Source organism: Gossypium raimondii, chromosome 5, assembly GCF_025698545.1.
Source record: "Gossypium raimondii isolate GPD5lz chromosome 5, ASM2569854v1, whole genome shotgun sequence".
Taxonomy (NCBI): Eukaryota; Viridiplantae; Streptophyta; class Magnoliopsida; order Malvales; family Malvaceae; genus Gossypium; species Gossypium raimondii.
In genome coordinates this window covers 17,481,468-17,507,711 of record NC_068569.1, presented here as the reverse complement: position 1 = coordinate 17,507,711, position 26,244 = coordinate 17,481,468, and the positions used below count along the sequence as shown (strand labels likewise).

At 31.6% G+C, this 26,244-nt stretch overlaps 2 protein-coding genes across 3 annotated transcripts; one reads left to right on the top strand and one right to left on the bottom strand.

Annotated features, from left to right (window-relative positions):
• Positions 1–2,560: 2,560 nt before the first annotated feature.
• Positions 2,561–8,429, top strand: LOC105770834 (homeobox protein knotted-1-like 2). 2 transcript variants are annotated; one of them, XM_012592188.2, is made up of 6 exons: positions 2,561–2,829; positions 3,068–3,483; positions 3,616–3,738; positions 3,896–4,031; positions 7,156–7,409; positions 7,514–8,429. In XM_012592188.2, exons 2-6 carry the CDS (start codon positions 3,091–3,093, stop codon positions 7,715–7,717), a joined length of 1,110 nt encoding a protein of 369 aa, XP_012447642.1. In that variant the 5' UTR covers positions 2,561–2,829; positions 3,068–3,090; the 3' UTR covers positions 7,718–8,429. The 2 variants fall into 2 exon arrangements, with proteins under 2 accessions (XP_012447642.1, XP_012447641.1); XM_012592187.2 differs by lacking the exon at positions 2,561–2,829 and having other exon boundaries at positions 2,848–3,483.
• A 6,170-nt stretch (positions 8,430–14,599) lies between these two features.
• On the bottom strand, positions 14,600–16,019 carry LOC105771070 (homeobox-leucine zipper protein HAT22-like). Its single transcript, XM_052630905.1, has 3 exons — positions 15,370–16,019; positions 15,196–15,275; positions 14,600–15,103 (listed from the first exon to the last, which is right to left on the bottom strand). The coding sequence occupies exons 1-3, from the start codon at positions 15,796–15,798 to the stop codon at positions 14,821–14,823; spliced, it is 792 nt and encodes a 263-aa protein (XP_052486865.1). The 5' UTR covers positions 15,799–16,019; the 3' UTR covers positions 14,600–14,820.
• Positions 16,020–26,244: the final 10,225 nt, after the last annotated feature.

Here is a 26,244-nt window from a genome sequence, read left to right as displayed (position 1 = left end):
TTGGTTTAAAATTTGAATGTTTAGCATTGCTGTCAAAAAGTGCTTTTGAGAAATAAAATGTCCATTTTAGACATGTTATTATCAAGTAACAAATATGCATTTAAATAATATTTAAATTAGTTAATATTATTATATATTAGTAATAATAATAAAATTATTATAACTTGTTGTTAATATTTTAATATATGAAATATAAATTGTAAATATTTTTAAGCAATAAATATTAATTATTTATCAAATTTAATTAGAATATATAAACTATATTTTAAATATTTAAATATAACCATTAAATATTTGTAATTAGTATTTTAAAAAATATTTTTTTATTTTTAATTAATGATTTTAACACAATTGTAATTAAGCACCAAGAAAAAAAAAAGAAAAATATTATGTTATTGAAGGGGTGACAAAGTAGTTAAGCACCAAAAGTGCTTTTGGAAGAGGAAAAGCTAAAATTTGTAGCTTCTCCTTTTCAGCTCATTTTCAGAAGTGCTTTTGAAAAGATTCGAAAAGCTAAAATTTCAATTAAAAAAAATTTGTTCTTCATGACTTTTCTTTCAAAAATGCTTTTCGAGTCAGAAGTGCTTTTTTTAAGCAATGAAGAACTGGCCCTTAATCTCAACTTAACAAGTTGAACCAAATTTGATTTTTCTAAATTTACTATATATGTTATCTCATTTACAGTTTAACCTAGATTTAAAAAAAAATAAAATAATAATTTTAATGCCTAGTGTTGATATCAAGTCAAGAAAAGAATAATTCCATGCCCAAATGATTGAAGTTTAAGCAACAAATGTTGATAAACTTCATCAAATTGACTTAGACGGAATCTATCTATTTAACATGTATTATTTTTATTGCAAAATTCTTAAATCTTCAACCGTAGAAATGATTAAATTTTATTAATTACTATCATAGATTGTTCTAATTATATTGTTTATCCAAAGAGATCTTGACATCAGAGACGAATTTAGGGGTTGGCAGCCTCCCTTAAAATGAAAAATTGTTATTTAGACCCTCTAATTTTTTTATAATTTTAAATTAATAAAGATAAAATTGTACTTTTGCCCCCCTAAAATTATAAAATTTCGATTTAATCTTTTAAAAATTATAAAGATATAGAGTATAAAGAATTAAAATTTCATTCGGTCCCCCTAAAAGATTGTTATGGCTTCGCCCTGCTTGACATTTGTTTTCTAATAGAACTAACATTCCAATGAACTGACCTATTAACTAGTGGATCTTGAATTAGCTTGCAAACTTTAGAGACTATGCGTTTTTGCTAAGACAATGTGAGGTCCATGTAAGAGTTTAGAGTCATTGATTGGCAACGTCTTATCCTAGTATATAGCATCGTCGCTGTTAGGAAGATCAAATCAAACTTCCATGTCAATAGCCTTAAAACATGTAGCTAAGGCTGTCTCCACTTATAAAATGATACATACAAACAACTCATACTGTCTCATGTACACACTTTTTCTTCCTCAATCCTGAACTCTCCCACAAAAAAATCTCCTTCCTAACCTTCACCCAAGTGCTCCTCCATATAAACCATCGTCTGTCAATCCAACGCTTAATATAAATAGTTGGTATAATGATAAATTTAGCCGCTAATGTTTAAATTTTTTGTCAATACGGCACTTAATTATTTTTTTAAACTAAATTTGGCTATTAACATTTCAAAAAGTCAAATCGCTTTTTTTTAAAATAGGGAAGTTGACTAAAACATTAGTTTTTTTAATGATGTTAGTGTGACAACCCATATGATAGTCTATGCGTATTTCATATTAACATGACACTATTTATCATATATGTCACATCAAGAAATAAGTTAAAATTATTAAAAATTCAAAATTCAAAAGAAAATTATAAAAAATCATAAAAGTAAAGAAATATAAAGTACGCGTGGGTTGCCATACGAGTGGTCATGTTTAAAAATATAGCGTTTTAATCAATATTTCTATTTAAGAAACAACCAATCATTGAACTCTTTTTGAAAAGTTAATGGCTAAATTCGACTATTTAAAAAGAAATTATAAGAAAATGATTAAAGATGTAAAGGTTAAAATCTAAATAATTTAAAAAATCATAAGCCGAAGACGTTGAAGTGAGTCATAAAAGAATATATCTTCAAAAGGTGTTTGTATTGTAAGTTTAGGAGTGGCATTCATCTTAAAATAATTGAAGGAATTTAAATTTGATTGTGATAAATGATTAGGTTAGGAAGAATTTAGTGGCGAAATGAGATAATTGAAATAGGGATGATGTATCTAGTAGTCTACAGGCAAATCTTTTCCGTAGGCTGATAAACCCTGTTTTGAATGATCACAAAGGTTAAAAAGGAAAACCCCTCTAATCTGGTTGATGTAACATTTTCCTTTAAAGTATGGTATATGAAAAGCTTTTAGAAATTGAGTGAACAGTTTCCCCCTCTATTGTCAAAGTGTGAAACATTTGAAAAAGCAACTACTAAAATATTGAGTGAATGAATACATTGGTACGTCCTAGAGAAGGAAGTGCAAGGAAAATTTAAAAATAAAAATCTACTTGCCTTATCTCGTGGTCGTGCCTTGCCTTTATTATTTTTCAAATATTTCTTTTTCTTTCAACAAAGAACGTCTTGTCAACCACCCAATGCCACGCAGTCGCTTGCCGGTTCCGGCTTACGCTTAACTTCCCCTTTTTTCTCACCCTTCACCCTTCGTTAGATCAACTCAAAATAACTCTTTATTCTTTCTTCTTTATTTTTTTTTGTTCCGTTCTGGGCTGCCTTTTTTCCCCTATCTTTTCTTTGCTATGCGCCAGGCGTTGGTGCAATTTCATTTCAAGGTGACATAAAACTGCAAAGAATTTCAATATATTTGTTTTCCTCATTGATCCAAAGTTTTTCCAAGTCTACTCGATTTGATATGGAAATGGAAAACTTTTTGCAGTGAATTATCAGTGGGGGTCTAGCTATCTTCTTTTAGGGTTTCTATTCCTTTACACTGCTTTTCTTTAGGGTTTCTTTGAGTCTTTTGATTTGTAGCTTGAATAAAGTTTTATCCTTCTGCTTTGTTTGGCTCAGCTGAATTTGTTGTCAAAAATATAATGGAAGAATATAATCAGCTAAACGAGAATAGTACACCCAGGGGAAATTTCTTGTACGCAACTCCAGTTCTTGCATCGAATTCTTCTCCGTATGGGAGAGGGAGTAGCGGCTCCAACGTGAGTAATCAGCAGGTCGAGATGCCATTGATTTCTTTTCAGTTTCAGTCGAGCGAGTGTTACCAATCGGAGGTGCATCCGATCGTGAAGACCGAAGCTAGCACTTCACAGCATGGCCAAAAGTTTCACTACCCTTTATTGAGAGAGCATCAAGCAGCAGTGCATCACCAACAAGATAGGAATGAAAGCTTCAGCGAAGCGGAAGCTATCAAAGCCAAGATCATTGCTCATCCTCAGTGCTCTAACCTCTTGGAAGCTTACATGGATTGCCAAAAGGTAAGTCTTGCCTACAAAAGCAGTATATTCTGTGAAGTCGAAGACGAAACTTGCTTTAAAACTCGAGAGAAGTTCGATTAACTCGTTGACCCTTTCTCACGACTAATCATTTTTTATACTGTTGCCATACAGGTGGGAGCTCCACCTGATGTAGTGGCCCGACTAGCTGCTGTTCGACAAGAGTTTGAAGCAAGGCAGCGATCTTCAGTGACATCGAGAGACACCTCAAAAGACCCAGAGCTTGATCAATTTATGGTGATTTGTTTAGCGAAACCTTCTTCTCTTTGGCTTATGATCTCCTTTTTCGGGATTTAATGACAGCTCCTTGTTCGGCTCAGCACCTTTTTTTTTTTTCTTTTCTTCTTCTTTTGTTTTTTGTTCTGACTGAAAAATTGTGGATCCATAAAACCAGGAAGCTTACTACGACATGTTGGTGAAATATCGGGAGGAACTAACGAGGCCAATACAAGAAGCTTTGGATTTCATGCGGAGGATCGAAGCTCAACTCAACATGCTCACCAACGCTCCTGTGCGGATCTTCAACTCTGGTACCTCTTTTTTTTGTTTCCTCTTTGTATTACACGCTCGCTTTTAGTACATGCTTAAACACTTGATGAAGATGGTGGTGATGATGATAATGATGATGATTTAGCGCTTTGCTTACCTTTGCCTAATGCCGTAGCCTGGAAAAAGAAACGGAAGAGACGGTAACTGCTGGCGCCTTTGGATTCGTAATATCACCAAAAAGAACCGATAATCTAATTGGCTAGGCTTCCTTTGGAAATTGTAGACCTGAGTCTACATCTTTCGTATTCATCCATTTCGCCATTGATAGCTGTGACCCAAATCACGCCTTCCAATAATGAACAAGGAAAAAAAACCAACAAAAAATAGATCAATAAAAACGGAGGAGAAGACCCAATAGTGGAAAAAGAAAACAGCTACACTGAGGTTTTTTTTCTTTTTGGAGCTAATGGACGAAACCCTAGCTAATCACGAATCTATATAGTAATAAATTGATTGCAAAGTTCCAATGCTTAACAGATTTATCTATATTTGTAAAGAACAAAGATAAAACGCACTTGGTTTTATGCTATTGCCGGCTGTATGCAATAAAATTCACACGTTGGCTTTTTTGTAATGGGTTTACCTTTTCAATGATCTCTGACAGAGCCATTCTTATTTTAGGGTTTTATTCTTTCTTTATTTTTCCTTCCCAAAATCTAGATACTCTTATTCTATTTGGTTCTGCTAAACCTGATTCTGTTCCAAGTGGGTTTTTGTACATAAATTCATACCTCGAGAGATGAATGATATAATTAGTGTCTTCCCTTTCCCCAGCTGTTCTTCGTTTAAAACAAATAGTTTTGTAGGTTTTTTTTTCTTTTTTTTCTTTTTGGTGAAAAAAAATTATAAAGGTTAGAAAAATTGGAGAGCATAGGATGCTGTTCAAATCAGTGCTACCCCATTCTGTACGGCTTTATGAAAATAATATATATTCCTTTATTGGTATTTGTTTTGGGGTTTTATCATCACAGTTTAGCCCCTAATTTTCTAATTTTTTTGATCTGTCAAAACAATAGATGAAGGAATATATATTAATTGGAGGATGCTTTTTTGTACTTATATAGATATTTTCGTCTAGCGTTAATTAAAATGAATAAAGTTATCAATTTTGCTTATAATATAATGATGTTATTATAATAAGTAAATATTAGCTTCTCCTAAAGAGTGAGGCAAATCGTTAGCAAAATATTTAATTAAAATGATCATCATTACAAGCATTAAACTTTCATTTTAGCATTTCTTTGGGGGGAACGCAGGGAGGGTTCTGATTTCCTGGGAAGTATACTCTAGGCCTTGTAGGTTCTAGCATGTTTCACTCTAATTTAACCTCATAAATGGATTAGAAAAATGCTTCGACGCAACTGATTTTGGTGAGAGATCAAAATCCTTCTCGGAATGGCGTAGAATGAACCTCCGTTTATGGTAAAACTTGTGTCAACCTTTGTTTATATATACATTAAGGTCTATGGAATTATTGGCAATCTTCCATGGATTGATTTTTAATTGTTGATCACTGAGGATATGGAATGAATGTCGGCTGAATTTCATAATTGGAATACTTTTGGCAAGTTAAGTTTTCAAGGTGATGTTGTGAGATTATGCTTGTAAGAGCTGGATTTTGTCTGGTAAATGGTTTTGGACTCTTTCTTGTTCCAACTCGAGAAACCTGCGAAGATTAAACCTTGAATGCACCATAGACATTTCGTAACCGTTGCATGATAGCTTTGAGCCTTCGATACCCTTGGCTATTGGAATTAAAGTCTGGATGCTGATAATAGTGTTAAAGCTGATATGTAGGATTTTGAACGAAATATATATCAAGTGATTCATGAGAGGGACAAGGATGTTGGTACATCTTTGTAAGTCTCATTTGATCATATATAAACCATTCATGCTGATTATTAATGCACAAGCATATTGTTTTAAGCATCAGCATCCCACTGTTTTAATCATTTTAATGGTTTCCCCTTCATGCACTGGAATTCTGGTGTTTAGGTTCCCACATGAATGAGGATTCGCGTATTTAGCAGGATATTCATCTTAGTCATTTTTGGTAAATTGTAAATCAGTCATAGGTTTGCCGTTGTTTCTAAGTTTAGAGATGGGAAATGGTGGTTGTTTATTCCACTCACCGTAACTAGAATAGGATGTTAATCCAATTGTAAGGGAGTAAAGATATGGAATGAATACCCGAGCGGTTCCAGGACTGTTGACACCTCGTGATGCGGATATGATGAGCCCGAGCTTTTTACTCCAGTCATTCCCTTCTAAAGGGCTAAATATATGGGATTTTTGTTGGTTTACTTTGCTTATGCTAATGGGAGCATCTGTACACACTTAAAATGTTAATCGTAAGCATGTTGGAAGAAAGTTGCGAGTTGGTTAATGCAGACGTTATCTAGCTGTTTCTCCTTCACTGCTCACAACTTCCTCTCTTTGTTCTCTTTGTCAAATATCAGATATACATATCATTGTAATTTTACTGTTGTGACCATGTTGGTTACAGTTTCACTTCACTACAAGTCTAGCTGGTGAGCTATTAATCCTAATTGGTCAACTTTCACTAAATTGAATAGGCAATGCACCATTCATTCTCCTTTACCTTTAACTTTACTCCCCTAAAGTCTCTGTGACTTGTCCATTTGTGGCACCTGGCCTTTGTGTCTAATTTAGGAACCATAGATTTACATGTCCTATCTCTCTAGTAGTCATCTTTTCTTGGACATCTGTCTGAATTGGCAAGTCACCTCATTCAAAAGATCCGGAGAAATGTAGTAAAAGAAGCCATGAAACTATTAACTGATGGAATTTACTTTTGATAATAGTTTGACCTACCTTGCTCAAATACGAAACGATGAGGTCGACTTGATATGGGCAGTTATATTTACTTTATACTATAGTCTCCTTTTGATTTAATTTGCTTGCATCATACCTATACCGAGTAAATATTGCATTGCTACCGTGAATTTGATTATGATGGTTGTGAATATGGTTGTCATTGGACAGAGTATAATGTTGTGAAAATTTTCTTGCACTGTGTCTACGTTTTTCGAGTCAAGTGCATATGTTCAAGTTGATGTACTTTTTCCACTTAAATTTGAGCAGATGAGAAGTGTGAGGGTGTTGCTTCATCCGAGGAGGATCAAGAAAATAGCGGCGGAGAGACTGAACTTCCTGAATTTGATCCGCGTGTTGAAGACCGAGAACTGAAGAACCACCTATTGAGAAAATATAGTGGTTATTTAAGTAGTCTCAAGCAAGAACTCTCCAAGAAAAAGAAGAAAGGGAAACTACCGAAAGAAGCTAGACAAAAATTGCTAAGTTGGTGGGAGTTACACTACAAATGGCCGTACCCGTCGGTATGTATCCTTTCTTTAGCTAAACTATTCATTGGCAAGCTATTAGAATTCCCACTTTAGTTTTTATTTTGGATTTCTAATGAAACCTGGTGATAATCCCATAGGAATCGGAGAAGGTGGCATTGGCTGAATCAACTGGTTTGGACCAGAAACAAATCAATAATTGGTTCATAAATCAAAGGAAGCGTCATTGGAAACCTTCGGAAGACATGCAATTCATGGTGATGGATGGTCTGCACCCACAAAATGCAGCTCTATATATGGATGGTCACTACATGGGTGATGGTCCTTACCGTTTGGGCCCATGATATAATATGCAACAGCGCATTATAAATTACCTGCCTCAGCAGGAATATATATATATACTAAGTGTTTGTTTCCATTACATTTCAGCCATAGAATATGTTAGTCTTCCATTGTTTTTTTTCTTTTTTGGTTCATCCCTTAGGATTCAGCTTTCTCCTACAACATAATCTAGCATCTTTGAAAAAAGCACCCTTATAGTTTCCTGCCTGCCTATTCCTTAGGATGATTGTCGAGGATGTGGATCCCTGTTGTCGGGTCCAGGATGCCTGCCTGTGTTTCTCATGTTCAAAGGCACGGTGTTGCGCCTTGTTACTTCATTGCTGTCTGAATGTGAAGAGTAATTAAAGGAGCTAGTGCTGCCCGAGAGATTGTAATGTTAAAGTTGAAACGTTTTTTTGTGGGGGGCAGCACTACATGTTTTTAAGTGTATATAGTGAGAAATTATGCTGGGAAAGTTTGGGTTAGTTAATGTAAGTAGTTGTAATACTTTGTGATCTTCCTTTGATATCTGCAACTTGCGGACAAGGAAAGGTGTTCCAAACATTGACAGGATGCCATATTAATCAGCTGTGTTAAGCTTTTATGTTCCTTGTCGCTTGTATTTTATAACAGATCAAATAAATATCTTCCATATTAGTTAGTGGTTGTCCAATTTGGGTAATTTTGGACTTCTGTTCTAACTGTATGTATAAATGTGATTGAGTTGAACAAGTACATCCGGTGATTTATTTTTAATGATTATATACTTAAAACTACTCATAGTCTCTCCCTAACCCTTAAATAGGAGGGTAATGTATTTCTGTACACTTGAACTCACGTCATCTTACATTGGCAACAATGTCAATGTCAATCGAGCTAAGACTCAATCAGCTAATCAGTATCCTTCTTTTGTTTTGGTGCTAACATATAAGTATAATTGAAATAAAAGAGACCAAATAAAGATGGGATTCAAGATCCAAAATTCGAATAATAATAAGAAAAAAAAGAAAAATTTGGTAATACGCAGAAACGTGAATAATATAATGCAATTGAAATTGAAAGGAAGAGAGAAGATTGGGATAAATATCAAAACTATATATATGTTTTGATTTTATGTAATTTGATACATGAATTTTGATAAGAAATAATTAGATCAATTTATTTTTATTGGATTAATATAATTATTTGTGTATGTAATATATAAACCTAAAATGATGTTATGTTTGTGAAAATTATAAAATTAACATTATATATTAGACAAAATTCATGTATAATTTCAATAGTTATCGGAAAAATTTGAGAAGGAGAAGAATTTGAATTTAGGCTCCGTTTGTTTCAATTGAAATGATTTTCGAAAATAATTTTTGGAAAATAATTTACTTTTCTAGAAAAGCTAATATTTTCGTGTTTGGATGAATCTGTAAAATATTTTCGTTGTTTGGTAGATTTCTTAAAAATATTTCATAAAAGTTGTTTTTCAATAAAACAAACATACATTTGAGATTTTCTTATTTTTCATTGTTTAATTGAATTTTGAATTTATTTTTATCTATAATTTTATATTTTACATTTTTTTGCATATATTAAAAATATTATGTTAAATTCAGTTCATTACAACGTCATTTTTAATTACATGACTACCAAGTGAGTATTTTTATTTAAAATGTGACATCAAAAAATTGAACGATGTCAACAATTGGACTTGATTTTAAATTTGAAAAGTAAAGCGACTAAATTCTTGAAAATAAAAGTACAAAGATTAAATTGTAAATCTGTGAAGTGTAGATAGACTTATGACATATTTTAACCTTTATACTACAAAATATTTATTATTAATATGTTTATAATTGTAATAAATATTTATTATTAAAATATTAATATTGAATATTTTCAATAATATGTGAATAATATTATTTAAATTTATTATTTTCAAAATTTATTATTAAAATAAAATTGAAATATTAAATAATTTATTAAAATAATAAATTATATTTATTATATTCTTAATTTATTATATGACTAAATATAAATTATTAAATATGTATGTTTAATAATATTGAAAAATATAATATTTTAATAATTTTAAATATTTTTAAAAATAAAAATAAAATTTATTATCAATATAATAATATTAAGCTTGATTTAAGTTAATTTTTATATAAAAATAAAATTATCCATAGAGGAGCTTTTTTCCGGAAAATGACTTACGCTTTTCAAAAGGGTAAGTTATCTTAAGGAAAAATGGTTTATTTTACTGACCTGTAAGTTATTTTTCGTTGACCAAGCTGTTTTCTGTGAAACAAACACAAAAAAATACAGAAAATATTTTCCGTAAAATTTTTTACATGTAAACAAATAGTATGTAAAAGGAGTTGAGTAATACTTTAGAGAAATGGAACTAAGTTGACACAAACAAGAGGAAAATAGAATTAAAAGGTTAAACAACAACTATAAAAATTAAATAAAAAATAAGGATAAAAATCCATTATCATACTCAAAATAAAAAAGATAGTTCCAACTTAATATCCTTTTCCTTGATATTTGAAGCAATGGGTATCTCATTCCTTTTAGTTGCAATATTGTTTCCTCTTTCTTTATATGTATGTCTCTTCAGATTCAAAATCTCTAATCACTTCACCATCATCATAGCCTTTTACAACGTCATTCATATTTTCATACTCATAGAAATGTGTTAGGTTTGCATTATTTGGATTCAACCAGCAATAAAATCGAGCCATGATCATAGTTTCATCCTCTTTCATGGTTGCACGGATCATAATCATATCTACCTCCTTGTAATAATCTTTCACGAACTTGTTATCTTGAACAAGGCATAGAAGCCTTTAATAAAGCGCTTGATAATAGTAGGAAGGAACAAAGCACTTCCTCATAACTCCTTTCATCTTGTCCCATGTATTAATTTAGCATTCTTTATTTGAACTCGTAGTGATTCCACCATATCAACGCATAATCAGCTAATTCAATCGTGGTAAATCAAAGTATTCCTCAGGATTGTGGTAAAAAGAAGGGATCCTGTAGCACCTACACCTGAGCCGATTGTCGAGTCAAGGCATCAGGATGTCATATTATTTAATTAATGTAGATCATTGACTAATTTTAATAATAATTGAATCTACGATAGAACTAATTATGAGTTAAAGGAGCTCATTAAAACATCCATAATTGATCAAAGGCCAAATTGTAAAGTTCATAAAGATTTTTGAATTGTCGTTACAACGTTGGCGTTTCCACGGCGTGACATGATGAACTTGTCATCGTGACGTCGTCTCCATTTCCTACAAGTTCCATGCTTTATTTTTATTTATTTATTTTATATCATTACCTAAACCGTATTCAGATGTCATAACCACCACTTCATTTTACATATCACCCACTTACATCTATTTCTAATCTCAAGTCCTCATAAAAACATGATATTCAATTAAATATAACAAAGTTTATAAAATTAACACAAATATTAAAATTTTACAAATAAGACCATTGGAGGACTTGCACTTGCAAAATTAGTCTACCTACTTTATGTATATTTCATATTTATTTCTAAATTGAGCCAATCAATTTAATTCTTCATAAAATTTTAACAATTATTCACTTATTATGTTATCAATTCGCTTAAACATACTCATATGTATCAATCATTCCATCACCTACAACTATTTCAAAACATTCCAAATTCATCTACTATATATATATATATATATATATATATATATATATATATATATATATATATATATTCATATATTTTTTCCTCCTCCTCTCCATTCCATATCCTTTATGTGTATATTTGTTAGAATCTTTAACTTTTAGTATATAACATGCTTATATGTAACATTATATATAATTACACTATTTACTTATGTGTTCATATCAAAGTTGTCCACTTGAGTCATAGTCACCAAATTATTTATATCTTGAGCTACAGAATTCGAAATTAAGATCCGCTTGATGTTTTTGAAACTAGACTCAAATATCTTTTTACCATAAAAATTTCAGAATTTATGACTTATCCAATAAGTACAATAAATTCTTCAAATTTGTCCTTGTTCTGCTGCTACCTTTCTTTACTAAAAATTAATTATCTCTTAGTAAGGGGTTTGAATGATGTTTCCATTTGTTTCTCTTGAAAATAGGCTCATTTTTTTTACAATTTTTGATGATTTTCCAAAGTCAGAACAAGGGAACACGAAATCAATCTGACATTGTCTCACAAAAATTCATATATCTCATGATGTGAATTTTTTTTGCTTATTCTATTTCTTCTATGTAAAACTAAACTCAATAGGCTTTAATTTAATACTTTAATTAACCTCTAATTCAATTTCTAAAATTTTTGGTGAATTTTCAAAGTCAAACTACTGCTGTTGTCTAAAACTGTTTTAGTGCAAAATGTTGATAACCAAGTTTATAATACCCTCATTTCCTTTCTCTACAATATTTCCCTTCACTTCCTCTTATTTCCCTTCACTAACATGTCAAGAACATAAAATCTTATATAAGAAAACTCTACTTTAACATCATTTTAATACTTTTTTCAATAATATCAAACTTAAAAATATATTGAGATCTTAATGTTCTTACGTTGTCCTATTGATTTCAATCTTTAACTTGATTTTCTCTCTCCTCCAACTTCCATTTTCTTGTTCTCCATAGTCTCCTTATCACTCCTCTCTTGGTGATTATGAAAATTTCTTGAAATTCTTGGTGAAAATGACGGATTTTTAGTGGAATGACCAAATTGTAAAGACAACAAAGTTTTCTTCTTCTCTCCCCCTCACTGAAGTTGGAAAGACAGGAGGATCCTCTCTTTTTTTTTTCTTTTTTTTTTCATCTTCCACTCCTTTTATACTAGCTATTTATAATAAAGTATTAGTAAAATATCTCATTAAAACATTAATAAAGTAATATTTATCTAATTAAATAATTATAAAATATCATCAAAACATGTCCAACATCATCATTGCCTTTTAGAGTTTTCTCTTTTAATTGACCATTTTGCTATTTTATGATATTTTAAAATTTCATCCTTGAATCATCATTAAGTTTGTTAAAATTGTGATTTACTCTCTCATAATTCTTCACCTATTCAATTTGGTCCCGCATGCCAATTCCATGTCATAGTAAATCGATTATTTTCACTTTTGGTCCTTCAACATTCTTATTTTTACACTTTGATCCCTAAATTTTGAATATTTACACTTGATCTAAAAAATTCACATATTTACAATTTATCCTTACTTTAAATCAATATACTAAAACCTACTTTTTAATTATTATTATTATTTTAATACTCCTCAATATTCTCTTTTATCATCTTTATATCATTTTCTCATTTTATCGAGAAATCAATTATACATCATGTCATGCTTCTTGGTTTAACTCTCTTTGATATCTTGTAACTTTCATTTTCTTTGATCTTACACCTTATTTCACTAAAATTTTATCTTATATTATTTACGACCAAGTGGGTTTTGAGGATGTTACAGATCCTCATTTTTATAAGGTCCCAAAACCTTCGACTCTACATTCTTGCTTCAGGATCTTTTGAATTGGAATAACTACTCAAAATTTCAGTCGAAAAGATTAAATAGGAAGTATGAGAATTAAATTTTAAAAATAGAAAAATCATCTTATTACCCCACTAATCAAGGCTCTCTAGCAAACAAAATTATTAAGAAGAATTGAAGATGCGAAATATAGGGCGGGCCAATCTTGAAAATTATAGACCAAGCTTTTACCTAATTCTAAGTAAATTAAACTACTTAATGCACCAATTAGAATTCAACACAAGAAGTTATAATTAAGTAATTTTATTTCCAATACATCTCAAATAATTTAAATATAAAATAATAGTTACCTGACTAAACTAAACCTTTAGAATCCTAATTGAAGTCGTAAAAAATCTCTCATCCACAACGATATAACGAAAGTAAATATTTTGTTGATATGATCTTGAACCAAATATTAAGGCCCTATAAAACTGGGTTCGTCAGCCAATTTAGCCCACTTGAGCTCCATATCTACAAATTATTTTGAAAGCTCCCATAAATATAACTCTCGTCTTATGAAATTATTTTGGAGTTCATACCGATTTGAATATTAAAATCCCCATCATGTTGCTCTAAGTTCAAGAATGGAGATAGGCTTAAATTGAAAAAGGGAATAATGAAAATTTGTCACCAACCATTCCAAGGCAAGCAAAGAAGCCAAAGTCAAATTTAATTTGTAATCAATTGTGAAACACATGATAAGTATCGCTTCACTAATCATCCTCATGCGTATATTAATTATTTTAGTTTAAAGGTTGCTTTCTTTCTCTCTCCTTTCTCCTATTTCTACATCATTTAATTTTTCATAACTTTTACAAACATCATCATCTTATCTTCTAAACTCTTCCATTTTTTTTCTCAACTTCTTGATCATCCACATGTGGAATGTATGTATGTATGTATGTATGTACATGCGAATGATTAGCCTAATCTGTATTAAAGTCTTGTTCAAATTAATTACTTTGTAAGCTAATCTACGAACAAAGCTCCTTTTTCTTTTTCTTTTGTGACCGAGGTAATCCAATTGTAATCACATTTATTACAAACAAAATGAGAAAAAAAGAAGAAGAAAAGATTCCAGATCCAATTCCCTTTATCTAAACCAATCAAAAGAAGGGTTTATGAGCAAATTGCTCGTCCTTGCATTTCTTCTATGTTTCTCTTTCTTGGTCATTAAGCAACCAAAGGCAACTGAGTTTCTTCCTCCAAAAAGCTATAGAAAATTGTAACGCTTATACCCCCAATGAGGGAGCAAAACTGAGAAGATCATTATATAGCTTGTGTTTAAAGATTTAAGAAAATATCAACTAATACGAACGTCCCACCGCCACTACATTTAAAAGGAAATAAATTTTCCATTTCTCTATATATGCGTAGTACAATATATACCCTAACTTCAATGAATCATAGTCACTTAAGATCGTAACTAGTCAAAAACTTTCTCAGTTTTTGCTTAGTATGTACAAAATATTCAAGTTATAAAAGAAATATATAGATACAAAGTCTAGTAAGGTTTTAATTACTTCGTACAGATCATTATGGTCTCAACAAGTTGTCTAGCAGGCTGCAGATGGGTGAGTGTAGGAACTGAAGAAGTGAGATTTCTTCCCCATCGTAAAAGGGCTCGACGTCGAAGGGGCTTCACCCCCATTGTCGACCCTTTCACAAGAAGGGCACAAGGTGAGGGTGGCTGCCGGCAGATGCATATAATACGATGCTGTTAGTTTCAATGATTTAAGCTCTTGCAGTTCCTTGTGAAGCCTCTTGTTCTCTTCTTTTAGTGTTTCACAGCATTTCTTCAATAACTCACAATCCACTTCAGTCTGTTTCAGCTTTGTCCTATATACAATTATGCAAAAAAGTTTTACCAAAAAAAAATTATGATAAGATCTAATGTATATTAATTAATTATATATGGTAAGTAAAGAAACCTGGCTCTTCTATTCTGGAACCATACTTCCACTTGGCGTGGCCTTAGATTCAGCTGTTCGGCTAAACCTTGCTTTTGTTTCTGTTAACATAAGAAAGGATATTGGTATCAAATAAGACAACACAAGTCATATATGCAAATATATAAGTTTTATAAAGAGTAAGCGGTGGTTTACTGGGTTTAGAGTGCTGTGTTCTTTGAAGCTGTCTTCTAAAACGGCGGATTGTTCTTTGGTGAGCCTAAGTTTCTTTCTGGGGCTGCCCTCTTCATCTTCATCACTGACCCTCGAACAAACCCTCTCCAACTCCACCTCTTCACCACCGAAATCCCTCTCCCTCTTAACGCTGGAGTTGGAAAACGAAGACACTGCACTGAGACTGAGGGAAGAGGCTTGACGTTGGTGCAAATCAATGGACTCGCCATGGCCATGCACGTCATGAGATGGGCCTAAGGAAAGAGATGGAAAAAGCTGATCGTGTTTGAGGAACGGTTTCTTCTTCTTTTGTTGGTGATGATCCGATTGGGAAATGTTTTCTTGCTTAACAAGGCAGCCTATGCCTAGACCAAGGCAAAGGCCAGTGTTGCAGATATCGTCGAGTCCCATTGCTTTTTCTTAAAAAAAGAAAAGAAAAAGAAGATTAAAACGTAGCTCAATATTGATAACTAGCAGAGAATCTTGATGTTAAGGAGGCCAAAAAAAAGGGGGTTTTTTAGAGAGAAATAGAGGGTGTGGTGGAGTGTTAATGGGGACAAATTATTAATGAAAAGGAAAAAGGAAAAAGGAAATAATGAAAGGACTAACGAATCCGGTTGCGAAGTGATGAAAAATACCCCCCATCTCGGTTTTGTTTTCATAGGTTGACCATTCAGAGCCATGAATACAGTGTATAAAGTGCAATACAATGGATTGTATACGTGGAATCACATGGAAAGTGGGGATGTACACAACAGCACATAAAAGGAGAATGAAATTCCTCTTCTTCTTTTCAACTTTTCTTCTGCTTTTTTCACTTCAAACCCACACCTTTGCACACTTTAGATTTATTTTTATTACCTTTCTAACTGATTTTTGTATAAATTAAAACATAATAATCCTTGATTATAATAAAAATAAAAGTTAGGATTTTTTAAAAATAGATTATACAAGTTAACAGCAAAGGGGCGGTGATTAATTAAAGGGGTGAGATAGCTAAACAATTATTGTCAATTACAAACAATGATGTTGATATTAGTGAGAGATAAATGAGAGCAGACAACATTTCATCATGGGTTGAGTGTATACCTAGTCGCAGACCACCCAAATGTCCCCCACTATTTTATGCTTTTCTTCTTTAACAAGATAAATACACTCTTGTAAAACTTGCCCTAAATCCCTATAACCTTCCGGACGACATAAGCAGGCAAGTTGGGATTTATGTATAAGAAATGAACCAATAGACAAGTTTATGATTTTCTTGTAAAGTGGTCGGACTCCAACAAAGCTTTGCCGATGGGGAAAAACGAATAGAATGTTATAAAGGGGAAATTTAATGTTGTGGGTTTTGCTCATTTCTTTTCCCTACCAATTTAACAATTTCCTATCCTTTGTCAAATGGTTGATTTTGCTTCAGCAAAGAGGATTTTGATATTAAAAAGAAAAGAGTTGTTTAAAAAACGTGAGACTTGTTCAATTTTTGGTTAGTCAAAATGGAATCAATAAATTTTCGAGAAATGAAGGAATTCAAAATCGATTCTGAAAGAGAAAAAACAATTTTTTATTTCCAAAACAGATAATAAATAACATTTTATGAATGCTTACGCAAGCACAACTTTAGTAAAACAATCTTAACTTACCTAAAAATTTTAAGATTTCAATGCACAATTAATGGAGTACTATTGACATTTTTAATTGGATTTATCCCACAAATGTCATCAATCGGGGGAAAGCCATTCTGCACCAGGTATAAAAGGCAAAGTCCAGGGCCTCTCTTCATCATATCATTCAACATTAATATTGTAGATACCAAATGTGAAAGATGATCCACTACTAGCACCCATTCTTGAGTTTCCAACTAATTCATTTAGTTTTATTTTCAAGACTACACATGATTATATTAACATTAATATCCTTTTAGATACAGAGGAGATGCAAGGATTAATATGATTTTTTGATGCCATTCGGTCTTGAATCTTCTCACCAAGTGGTTTAGGCACAAAAAAAAAAAGGGTGGATAGGCACTAAGCTATATATTATAGGGTTTTCCCCAAACCCATTAATTTGAATTTTGCCCAACTTCAAATCCTCCCCTTTTGAATTACAATGTTTTTAATTAATATATTTAAACATAAAAACAAATAATAGAGATACATGGATTCGAGATTTGTTGAGCCGTGATTGGGATATCAACTTAAAACATGTGCATCAAGAATGTAATTTTTTTAGCAAAGGCTGCAGAAAGAATGGGCATTTGCATTCATTGTTGGTCTCAACCCCCTGATTTTGCTCTGAATGCACTGCATGAAGATTTTAATAATTTATCTACTACTAGACTAATTGCTATGTAGTAGCCTCTACTACTCTTTTTTAAACCAAAAAAAAAAGGAGGTACATAAAATTCAAAGTAAATATATATTTATGAATGAGTTGGTGCCATTTATTAATCGAATCTCAACATTCAGAAAATTACTAAATATTTAATATTTTATAAAATAATAAATACACATTAGAGTTTTTAATATAATTTTTTAGAAAAAAAGAAAAACTATTATATGAAAATATTTGAACGGAAGAAATATAATCATTTAAATATATTTATTATATAAATAATTATTTTCACTGAATTTAAATCATATTTGTGGTATATATGACAAACAAATACAAAATCTTATATATGGGTGATGGGAAAAAGGATATAAGCATAAGAATGGTAGGGTTAGTCCACCGACGAATCCATATGTGGAATGCATCCATTACTTTGTGGGGTCGGGAGAAAGTTTTTGATTGATGAGACATCTAACCGTCGAATATATTTTATAAAGTGAATAAGGGGAAAGTTATAGAAATAGTTGTGGAGACATGGACCTCATTGGTGTATATGCTAATTAGGTCATGAAAAAGCATTTTAGCAAGCATTAAGATAACAGGCGTTTATCCAAGCCTTCGTAACCAAGTTTCTATCTTACTCACTTAGGTTTAAAGGCAGTGAGGTGCGTTTACATGGAAAATATGGTGCCAAACTCACTGTTGTGTTATTTGGTTTAGACTATTAGTACAGTGAGATTTCTTTTCCACCACGCTGGTTAGCTGATTTTTAGCTGGAGAAATTAGCAGCAGTAGAGAGCTAAACTGAGCTGTTGGCACTGTAGTAGACAAAATTAACATTATTATAATTTCCAATAGGGATAAAACATGACAAGGAATATTATTTAGTTGTAGGAAGGACCATAAAACCACCTGCAAGAACTTGATGATGTTGCTAGCACCAAAGACACGATGAGCAATGGCTAACTTGGCTGGTTCAGTTGGAGGAAAATAAGGTGCCAACACACATTTATCAGCACACCTTCTCCTCAAAATTTTGCAAGCGGCACATGGGCTAATAACCACCAACGGCGGCGACAACGGTGGAGAAGGTGGTGAGTTCGAAGAGATCGAAGAATTGGGAGAAAGGGATGGAGAAGAAGAAATAGTAGGAGTTGGAATTGGTTCACTATATTCCATATCTTGCAAAATGAGTTTTTAGGGTAAATACATTCAAGGCCACTAAACTATTATTAAATTTACGTTTTGGTCACTCAATTTCAAAAAGTTATAAAAATAATTATTAAGTTATTTGAATTACCACAAAATTCACATATTTTAATAATTTTAAAAAAAGTAAAATAATTTAAAAAACTTCTATTATATATCAATTCTAATATGATGTCTTTAATAGTCATTTTTTATTCGCACCTCACCGCTGCAGCTGCGTTTGAATCCAAACACACACTCCACCATTGTTTCTAATCTCACCGCTACAGTATCCAATCTCACCGCCACCGCTGCTTTTAACCTCACCGGAGGTAAACACACCGCCCATCCAAACTAGCCCTTAGACATCTACGTTCCATATATCCAATCTGATTTAGTCTTCGCCTTAATTTTATTTAAATAATAAAAAATTAAATTTAAAATTAATTATAAAAGTATTTGAATAGTAAAATCGAATTTTTGGACAGACCGAATCAATCTAAAAATAGGCTCGAGTACTGTTTTGAGAGTATTTTAAAATAATAAATGATTTCACAATTCGATTTGGACCATGTTGTGTTAAGTTTTATATTTTTTTTTGTTTTTCCATTATTTAATAAGTTTTCAGTTAAAAGTTTTTTTCTCTTGTAGCACATTTTTTAGTCTTACTTATGCATGTAACATTAGTTTTACAAATGATTTTAGGGATGGTTTTGTTGTCGTCTTCTCTAGTTTGGTGAATACTCGATTCTTTTTTCAATTTTTTGCTCGCGGCTTTGGACCACCCGGGGTTGATTTTCTTATTGTATTAAGTGCTTGGAATCACTCCAGATATGTGGTACTTGAGTTGTGACAAAGCCAATTATCAATGTGTCATGATGTTCTGTTGATGTTAAGACTAAAATCTTTGTTGTGTTGATGGAGCTTGTCCTTCACCATCTACGATGAGTGCTTATTATTATTTTCCCTGAATTGTATGGTTCCATTCATGGAATGAATTAATAAATTTACATTTATATAATAAAAAAAAGCTTGAGCATAAAAAAGTTTATAGAATCGAATCTCAATCTGACCTTTACTGAATGTGAATAGAAATGGATGAACTATTGACTTTGAAACAGTGGAAGAATATGGTATGAAATTTTATTAAATTTTAAAATTAAACTTGGTACCAGGATTGAAATTAGATTCACAAGTGCGCGGATAATTACTTTTGGGGTTAATTGCATCTAATGTTTTTAATTCATATTTTAAATTAGTTTTATATTTAAAATTATTTTTAGTTGAGTTCTTAAAATATTGTTTATCATATCAATTAGATCATTTTATTGGCTTAGTTGTCTATTTAGATATTGAATCATATGAATAATTTAATTTGATATATTAAAAAAGACAGTGCCAATAAAATTTAGGATAACTATCTTTTTAATTCGTTAGATCCAAGTTGTTCATGTAAATAATTTATAAGTAGTTATAATTTTATTTATATATTTTAAATATACTCCATGTTATATGTGAATTAGCATTAAAACTTGAGCCAATAATTAAATTACCAAAAACACAATTAATATGATAAAAATTAAATAATATATAATTTGAGAATATTTGATGTAATTAACCCATATTTTCCATCAAATATTTTAATCTGAAAGACAAATGGGAAAACGTAGCTTAAAAACAAAGGATCCTCGTTCTTGGTTCACACATGACAGAAAAATACAAATAGGATAGTTTTGAAATGGGGAATCCAGGTGGCGAGAGGAGAGGAATGACAAGTAGGACTGGCGGCAAGAAGTGATTTGGCAAAGATGGGGATGGAGCATTCGATTCTAAAAGGATATCATGATTTGTGGGAACCAAAAAGGAGTAGCTAAGCTATAGCTATTAGGTAGGCAAATGATAGAAGGGGCCAAGGGGGTGGTGGTGTTGGAGATAAGGTTTCAAAAATGTGTTCCGCGCTATCAGGCTTAGCCCACCAGTGATAACCAGGCGTTGTGCTCTTTGCTTGGCTTTTCTAATTTCTACTCCCCTCTTTTCTTTTCTCTTTTTCTTTCATCATTCATTCCCATACCATACCAACCGTCCATATCAAGGAACTCATCAATTTTGTCTGCTTTTCCACTACAACTTGCCCTTTATTGATTGCAATCTACGTTATCACTACCTACACTGCAGTTTAAGCATTATTATTATTAGGATTATCTACAAGGACCTCTCTATAAAGTTGTATAATGTTTAGGGAAAAAAATTTGGTCTAATTATAAGGAGCCCTTAAACTTTAGTTAAAAGTCAACAAAAAATATCATGTATTAATCACTTAATGTGTCAAGTCAACAATTAGTTAAAAGAAAACATAAATTTTAATAGTAATGACTAACTCGTATAATTATTTTATTTAAAGTGATTAAATTAAAAATTTTCTTTTTGAAGTGATCAATAAATCCTATCTTAAAATGATGATAGATGTAATTTACCCTTATTATTGGCATCTAAGCTTTTTCATTTATATTAAAAAAAGTCCTCAACACTGATCATTGAAAGCACGACACCAGTGGAGCAGATTCTTTTTATGTTAAACATTTGCCCACCCATTAGTGACAATAAAAAAACTTATGGTTTCTGGTGTTGAGATGATCGCAAGAAACTTAAGCATGTTGGTATATATTTTTTGAGGGGTAACGTGGCCTATGATGTCATAAGAGTTCGATGAGAGGTATTTATGGGACAACAGGACAAAGAGAAGCCTACTCAGTGCAACATAAGCATATATATAATCCTTATGGACTTCCATTAGATGAGAGCATGATCAAGGCACCGACTTTCCTAAAAGCAAATGGTTGGCCTACCCCACTTCCCTTGCCTTGGATCTCTTGTTTACTCTTTTTCCTTTTCTATATTTGTGGCATTTGATTTTCAAGTTTGGCCAATAACATGCTTGTGTTTCAAATGGGAGGTGATAATCACCTCATCACAGCCTCTGCTCCTGAAGGGCACACCATTGGGACCTTGTCATGGAGTATTTGGGTTATTATTACACAAGAAAGGAGCTTTAGGGTACTTTTTGGAGCTATATTTGAACTATCGGAAGAGGACTAGAGGAGTATTCAAACATGTTATCGACTCCAAAAGGCATAGTAAAAAAGATGAAGGCAAGGAAGCAATCAGGTTCAAAGGGAGTAAAATTATTGGATGGTGGCCCCAATAGATTGGAGAAAGAACATTGTGTTCCATATGGGGTTGTCCGGCGCAAGAAGGAAATATTCTGCCTTTGCTTCTTCCTGTGTTTTATGCATTAAATTTTGGTGAAGGAAGTACGAGACATAATTTGATTGACACGAGCTCTGAAAAAGGGAGCGGTTTGTCAGTGCTCGCAAAGTGAGAAAAGCTTTGAAGGCCTGAAAACGAAGCCCATTATATGCTAGTGAAGAAAAAGAGCAAGCCCAAGTTTATCAACAGCCTTGACATGAATCTATTCTGATTATTGCTGTCATATCGGTGTGGTTTACAATTGTTCCAGGCTTGTTTTTTCTTTGGCTTATGTAAATAATTATGAATAACAAAAATTCTTCGGTCTCTCTCAATTTTAAAATCGAGTAAATTAGTCTTTCTCAAATAAGTTAGAGAAATTAATCATTGTCAATTTTAAAAGTGAACAACTAAAATATTTAATTATGACATTAATGTTTTCCACTAATTGTACATGATTTTGATTGATATAACAATAAATTTAGCCATTAAAATTTAAACATTTTTTCGATTTGGTCCTAATTTAATAATTTTATCTCGGAATATTTGTGTAAATGTTGAGGCTGAATTTGTTGAAACTTTTAGAATTAAGACCAAAATAACAAAATATATAAACATCGAAAGCTAAATTTATTATTATAACAATCAAAATTATGTAAAATTGACAGAAGACATTAACGCCATGATTAATTGTCTTTAGTTGCTCACTTTCAAAATTGACAAGGATTAAATTGTTTCAAGTTTTTTTAGAGGGATCAACTTGCTCAATTTTAAAATTGAGAGAAATTGGAGAGGTCTGTTTACCAAAAAAGTTTTAGTTCAATTGAATCCGGTCTAATCACAATTGGTTATATGAATTCTAAAGATGGATTTCACCAGCGGGATTAGGGGTGTAATCGAGCTAAGTCGAATTCGAATATTGTCCAGCTTGAGCTTGAACTCATGCTCAACTCGAAATTTGGAGTTTGATCGAATATCTATTTTTAAACTCAAGTTCGACTCAAGCTATAATTGAGCTACTCGAGCTTGAGCTTATTTAAAGCTCATTTACCCATTTTTATACTCAAATTTTGAGCTTGAACTCAACTCAATAATTAAGTTCAGGATTAATAATATCAAGGATAAAAATACAACTTAAAAATATAAAAACATGTTACTAAGCTCGAGCTATTTGCTTGGTCAATAAATACTGAATTGAATTGAACTCAAAAATCTTGCTTGACCAGTATGCCAACTTTTTCTTTTTTCTGAAGTAAACTTAATAATTAAATGTGGGTTGAGCCCGGTGCCTACGATTATCACCAATTCAGCCCAATAATGTAATCGACTGATAAATTTCAATCATGATTACGATTATTATTCTTGTTGACGACTCGTCATTTTCATGAATGAAAAGAGGAGGAAGGGGTCAACGCGAACTGGATGCTAAATTATGGAAATAGTACATATATTTTTTAGTAAACTACATAATTGATTGTCCAATTTTAATAAAATTTCATTTTAAGCAACCAAAAGAAATACGTTGCAAAATAAAGACCTATGTTCATTTTTATCGTTCTCGTTAAAATAGGTAATGGAAAACCCACGTAGACTTTGTTGTAAATTTTGATTTTCCACCTCCTAAGTCATTATTATACAATAATTATAAATTTTCCTTGCTTATTCTAATGCTTCCCTGGTGCACTTCTGTTTCTCTTGTTTAGGTACAATCTAAACCATCCTAGTGCGAACAATGTTGAAGCCAATAAATACTATTTTCAGGAATACAGCGGCTTTATGGCAGAAGGAGTACTGCAATAAATAAATAGTAAAATAAAAAAATTGGGGTTGAAGCTTAGAACAAGTCCTTAACATGCAATTGATCCATGGTTTAATATGTAATTTTACCATTAAGAAAATGAATTAGTGGAGATAGCTGATCTCCTCCCTTGAATTCTACTAACAGATTTATGATCGCATCTTAGCCATTGATTTTTATTTTGTTAATTAAGTCAACTAACATTATTATACAATAGTGGGAGAGAGAAGATTAAAACATATCTTCATCTCTTTCATTTCTCCACCGATTAGCCAAGTAAGGAGGAAGCAAACTTTGTTTCTTTTCTTCTCAAGTTGTCGTCTCTCCCACTTGCCATGTAATGAATCATGGTAAATAAACCCCATGTATAGGATTTGAGGATTCAAGAGAGTTAATTAAATTATCCTTATTGAATGCTTAAAGAAAATTTGGATGCATGTTAAAGCTTAAGCTCATGCATGACTGAGATGAATTAATTTATATAATTACATGATAAAAACATAGCAGAAGGTAGCAATTTAATCTTGAATTATTTTATAAATTGTGTATTGTTTAAGGACTTATTTGTAAAGGGTAGAAACTTTGAGGTTAAATGATAGCTAATAGTATCATGAGGTCCCTGCACTATAGTTATGAAGTTAATTTTAAATTCGATCAGGTAGATCACGAGGTACGAGCATTTTAGACATTAGGAATTCAAATGACTAAACTGTAATAAATGCATTCATGTTTAAATTACAGCAAATTATGTTTGAATCGTGTGATTAATGAATTTTTGTATTTAGGTTTACTTTCATAGCTAAAGACGACGTAGGACCGTTTCGAGACAAAGCGAAAACCATATAAACTTTCGATAATGGATCCGATTGGTGATATTTGCAATATGAGATAACGATTCGTAATTGTGTTTGCTATGTATATAAATTGTTGAGACGTTATATTATGATGATATGTGTTACAAAGGTGATTATGATGTTAATGCATTGTTAAACAATGTTAGACGTAGTTTAGGTATAGTTGGCATGTCATAGTGTCATCGATATAATGATTTACTAGCTACCGTTGTTGGGCAATATGGGATGATAGAATAAACAGTACAGACAAATAGTAAAAGTCATCGTTGCCAAGGTGTAACAATCCGTTTTTCAGTGGTGTCGAAACAGTAGTTTTGAGACCACAAATTCTGATGTGTCAGTCTATAAATATTGATTATTTAATATTTACGAGGTCATTAGTGTCGTATTAAATTTTGATTAAGGTATTTAAATGTTTAGATAGTTAATTAAGTAAAAAAGATTAAATTGTAAAAGTTACAACAGTAAGTCATTAATAGATTATGTGTTAAATGGATATTTAAACATGAAGTGAGGGTCTTACAAGGTAATTAAACCTTATATGATGTTAGTGGATGGCAGGTAAATGGAAATGGATTAAAAAAATGTGATAATGACATTTTTGTAATTAAGTTAAAAATTAAAACAATAGAAAGTGTAAAATGGTGTCATCTTTTTCATTTCTTCTTTATGTTGGCCGAACCTCCATGGGAAGAATTGGGGAAGTTTTGGTTTGAGTTCCTGCTTGCATGTAACTGTTTTCTTGGTTCGTTTTTCATGAATTTTATGTTTTTGTAATTGTTGTATTGATATCTAATTAGTTTAAGAACTAATTTGTATAACCGTTAAACGTTTAAAAAATTATCATTGATGTTTGAGTATTTTTGATATTATGTGGTTTTATTGAAAGCTTTATTGTTGGATGAGAATAAATTGTAAAGAGATTTTTAGTAAATTTCATGTCTAGGGATTAAATTGAAAATAAATTTAGATAGACATGGTTTTTCTTGAAAAATTCAGAAATTAAGGAGATGTTTTAGACTGTTTTAAATTGGGTTCTTTGGGTTTTAAGTTTAATTATGTGAAATAAGCTTGTTTTCGTCTTAAAGACCAAATTGAATAAAATGTAAATGGTTGGGGTTTAATGTGCAAAATTGTAAATAGGAAGTTATATGTAATAAATTGAATAGTATATGAAATTGAGGCTAATAATTAAAATAAATTATATCATATATCAAGACCAAGTAGATAACCGAGAAAAAGGGAAATAGCCCGTGAATCTCTGCCATTAATGCAGTTTAGTCCTGGTAAGTTCGTTCGATTTATTTTGATATGAATTGTAATATAAATTGAATGAGGTACTGAATGTTAAATGTTGAAATAAATGTTTTATTGTTAATTTAATATGAATTGAGGTAATAAATTGCTTGGATCAGTGTTTTACAAAAACAACTCTTGAGCCAG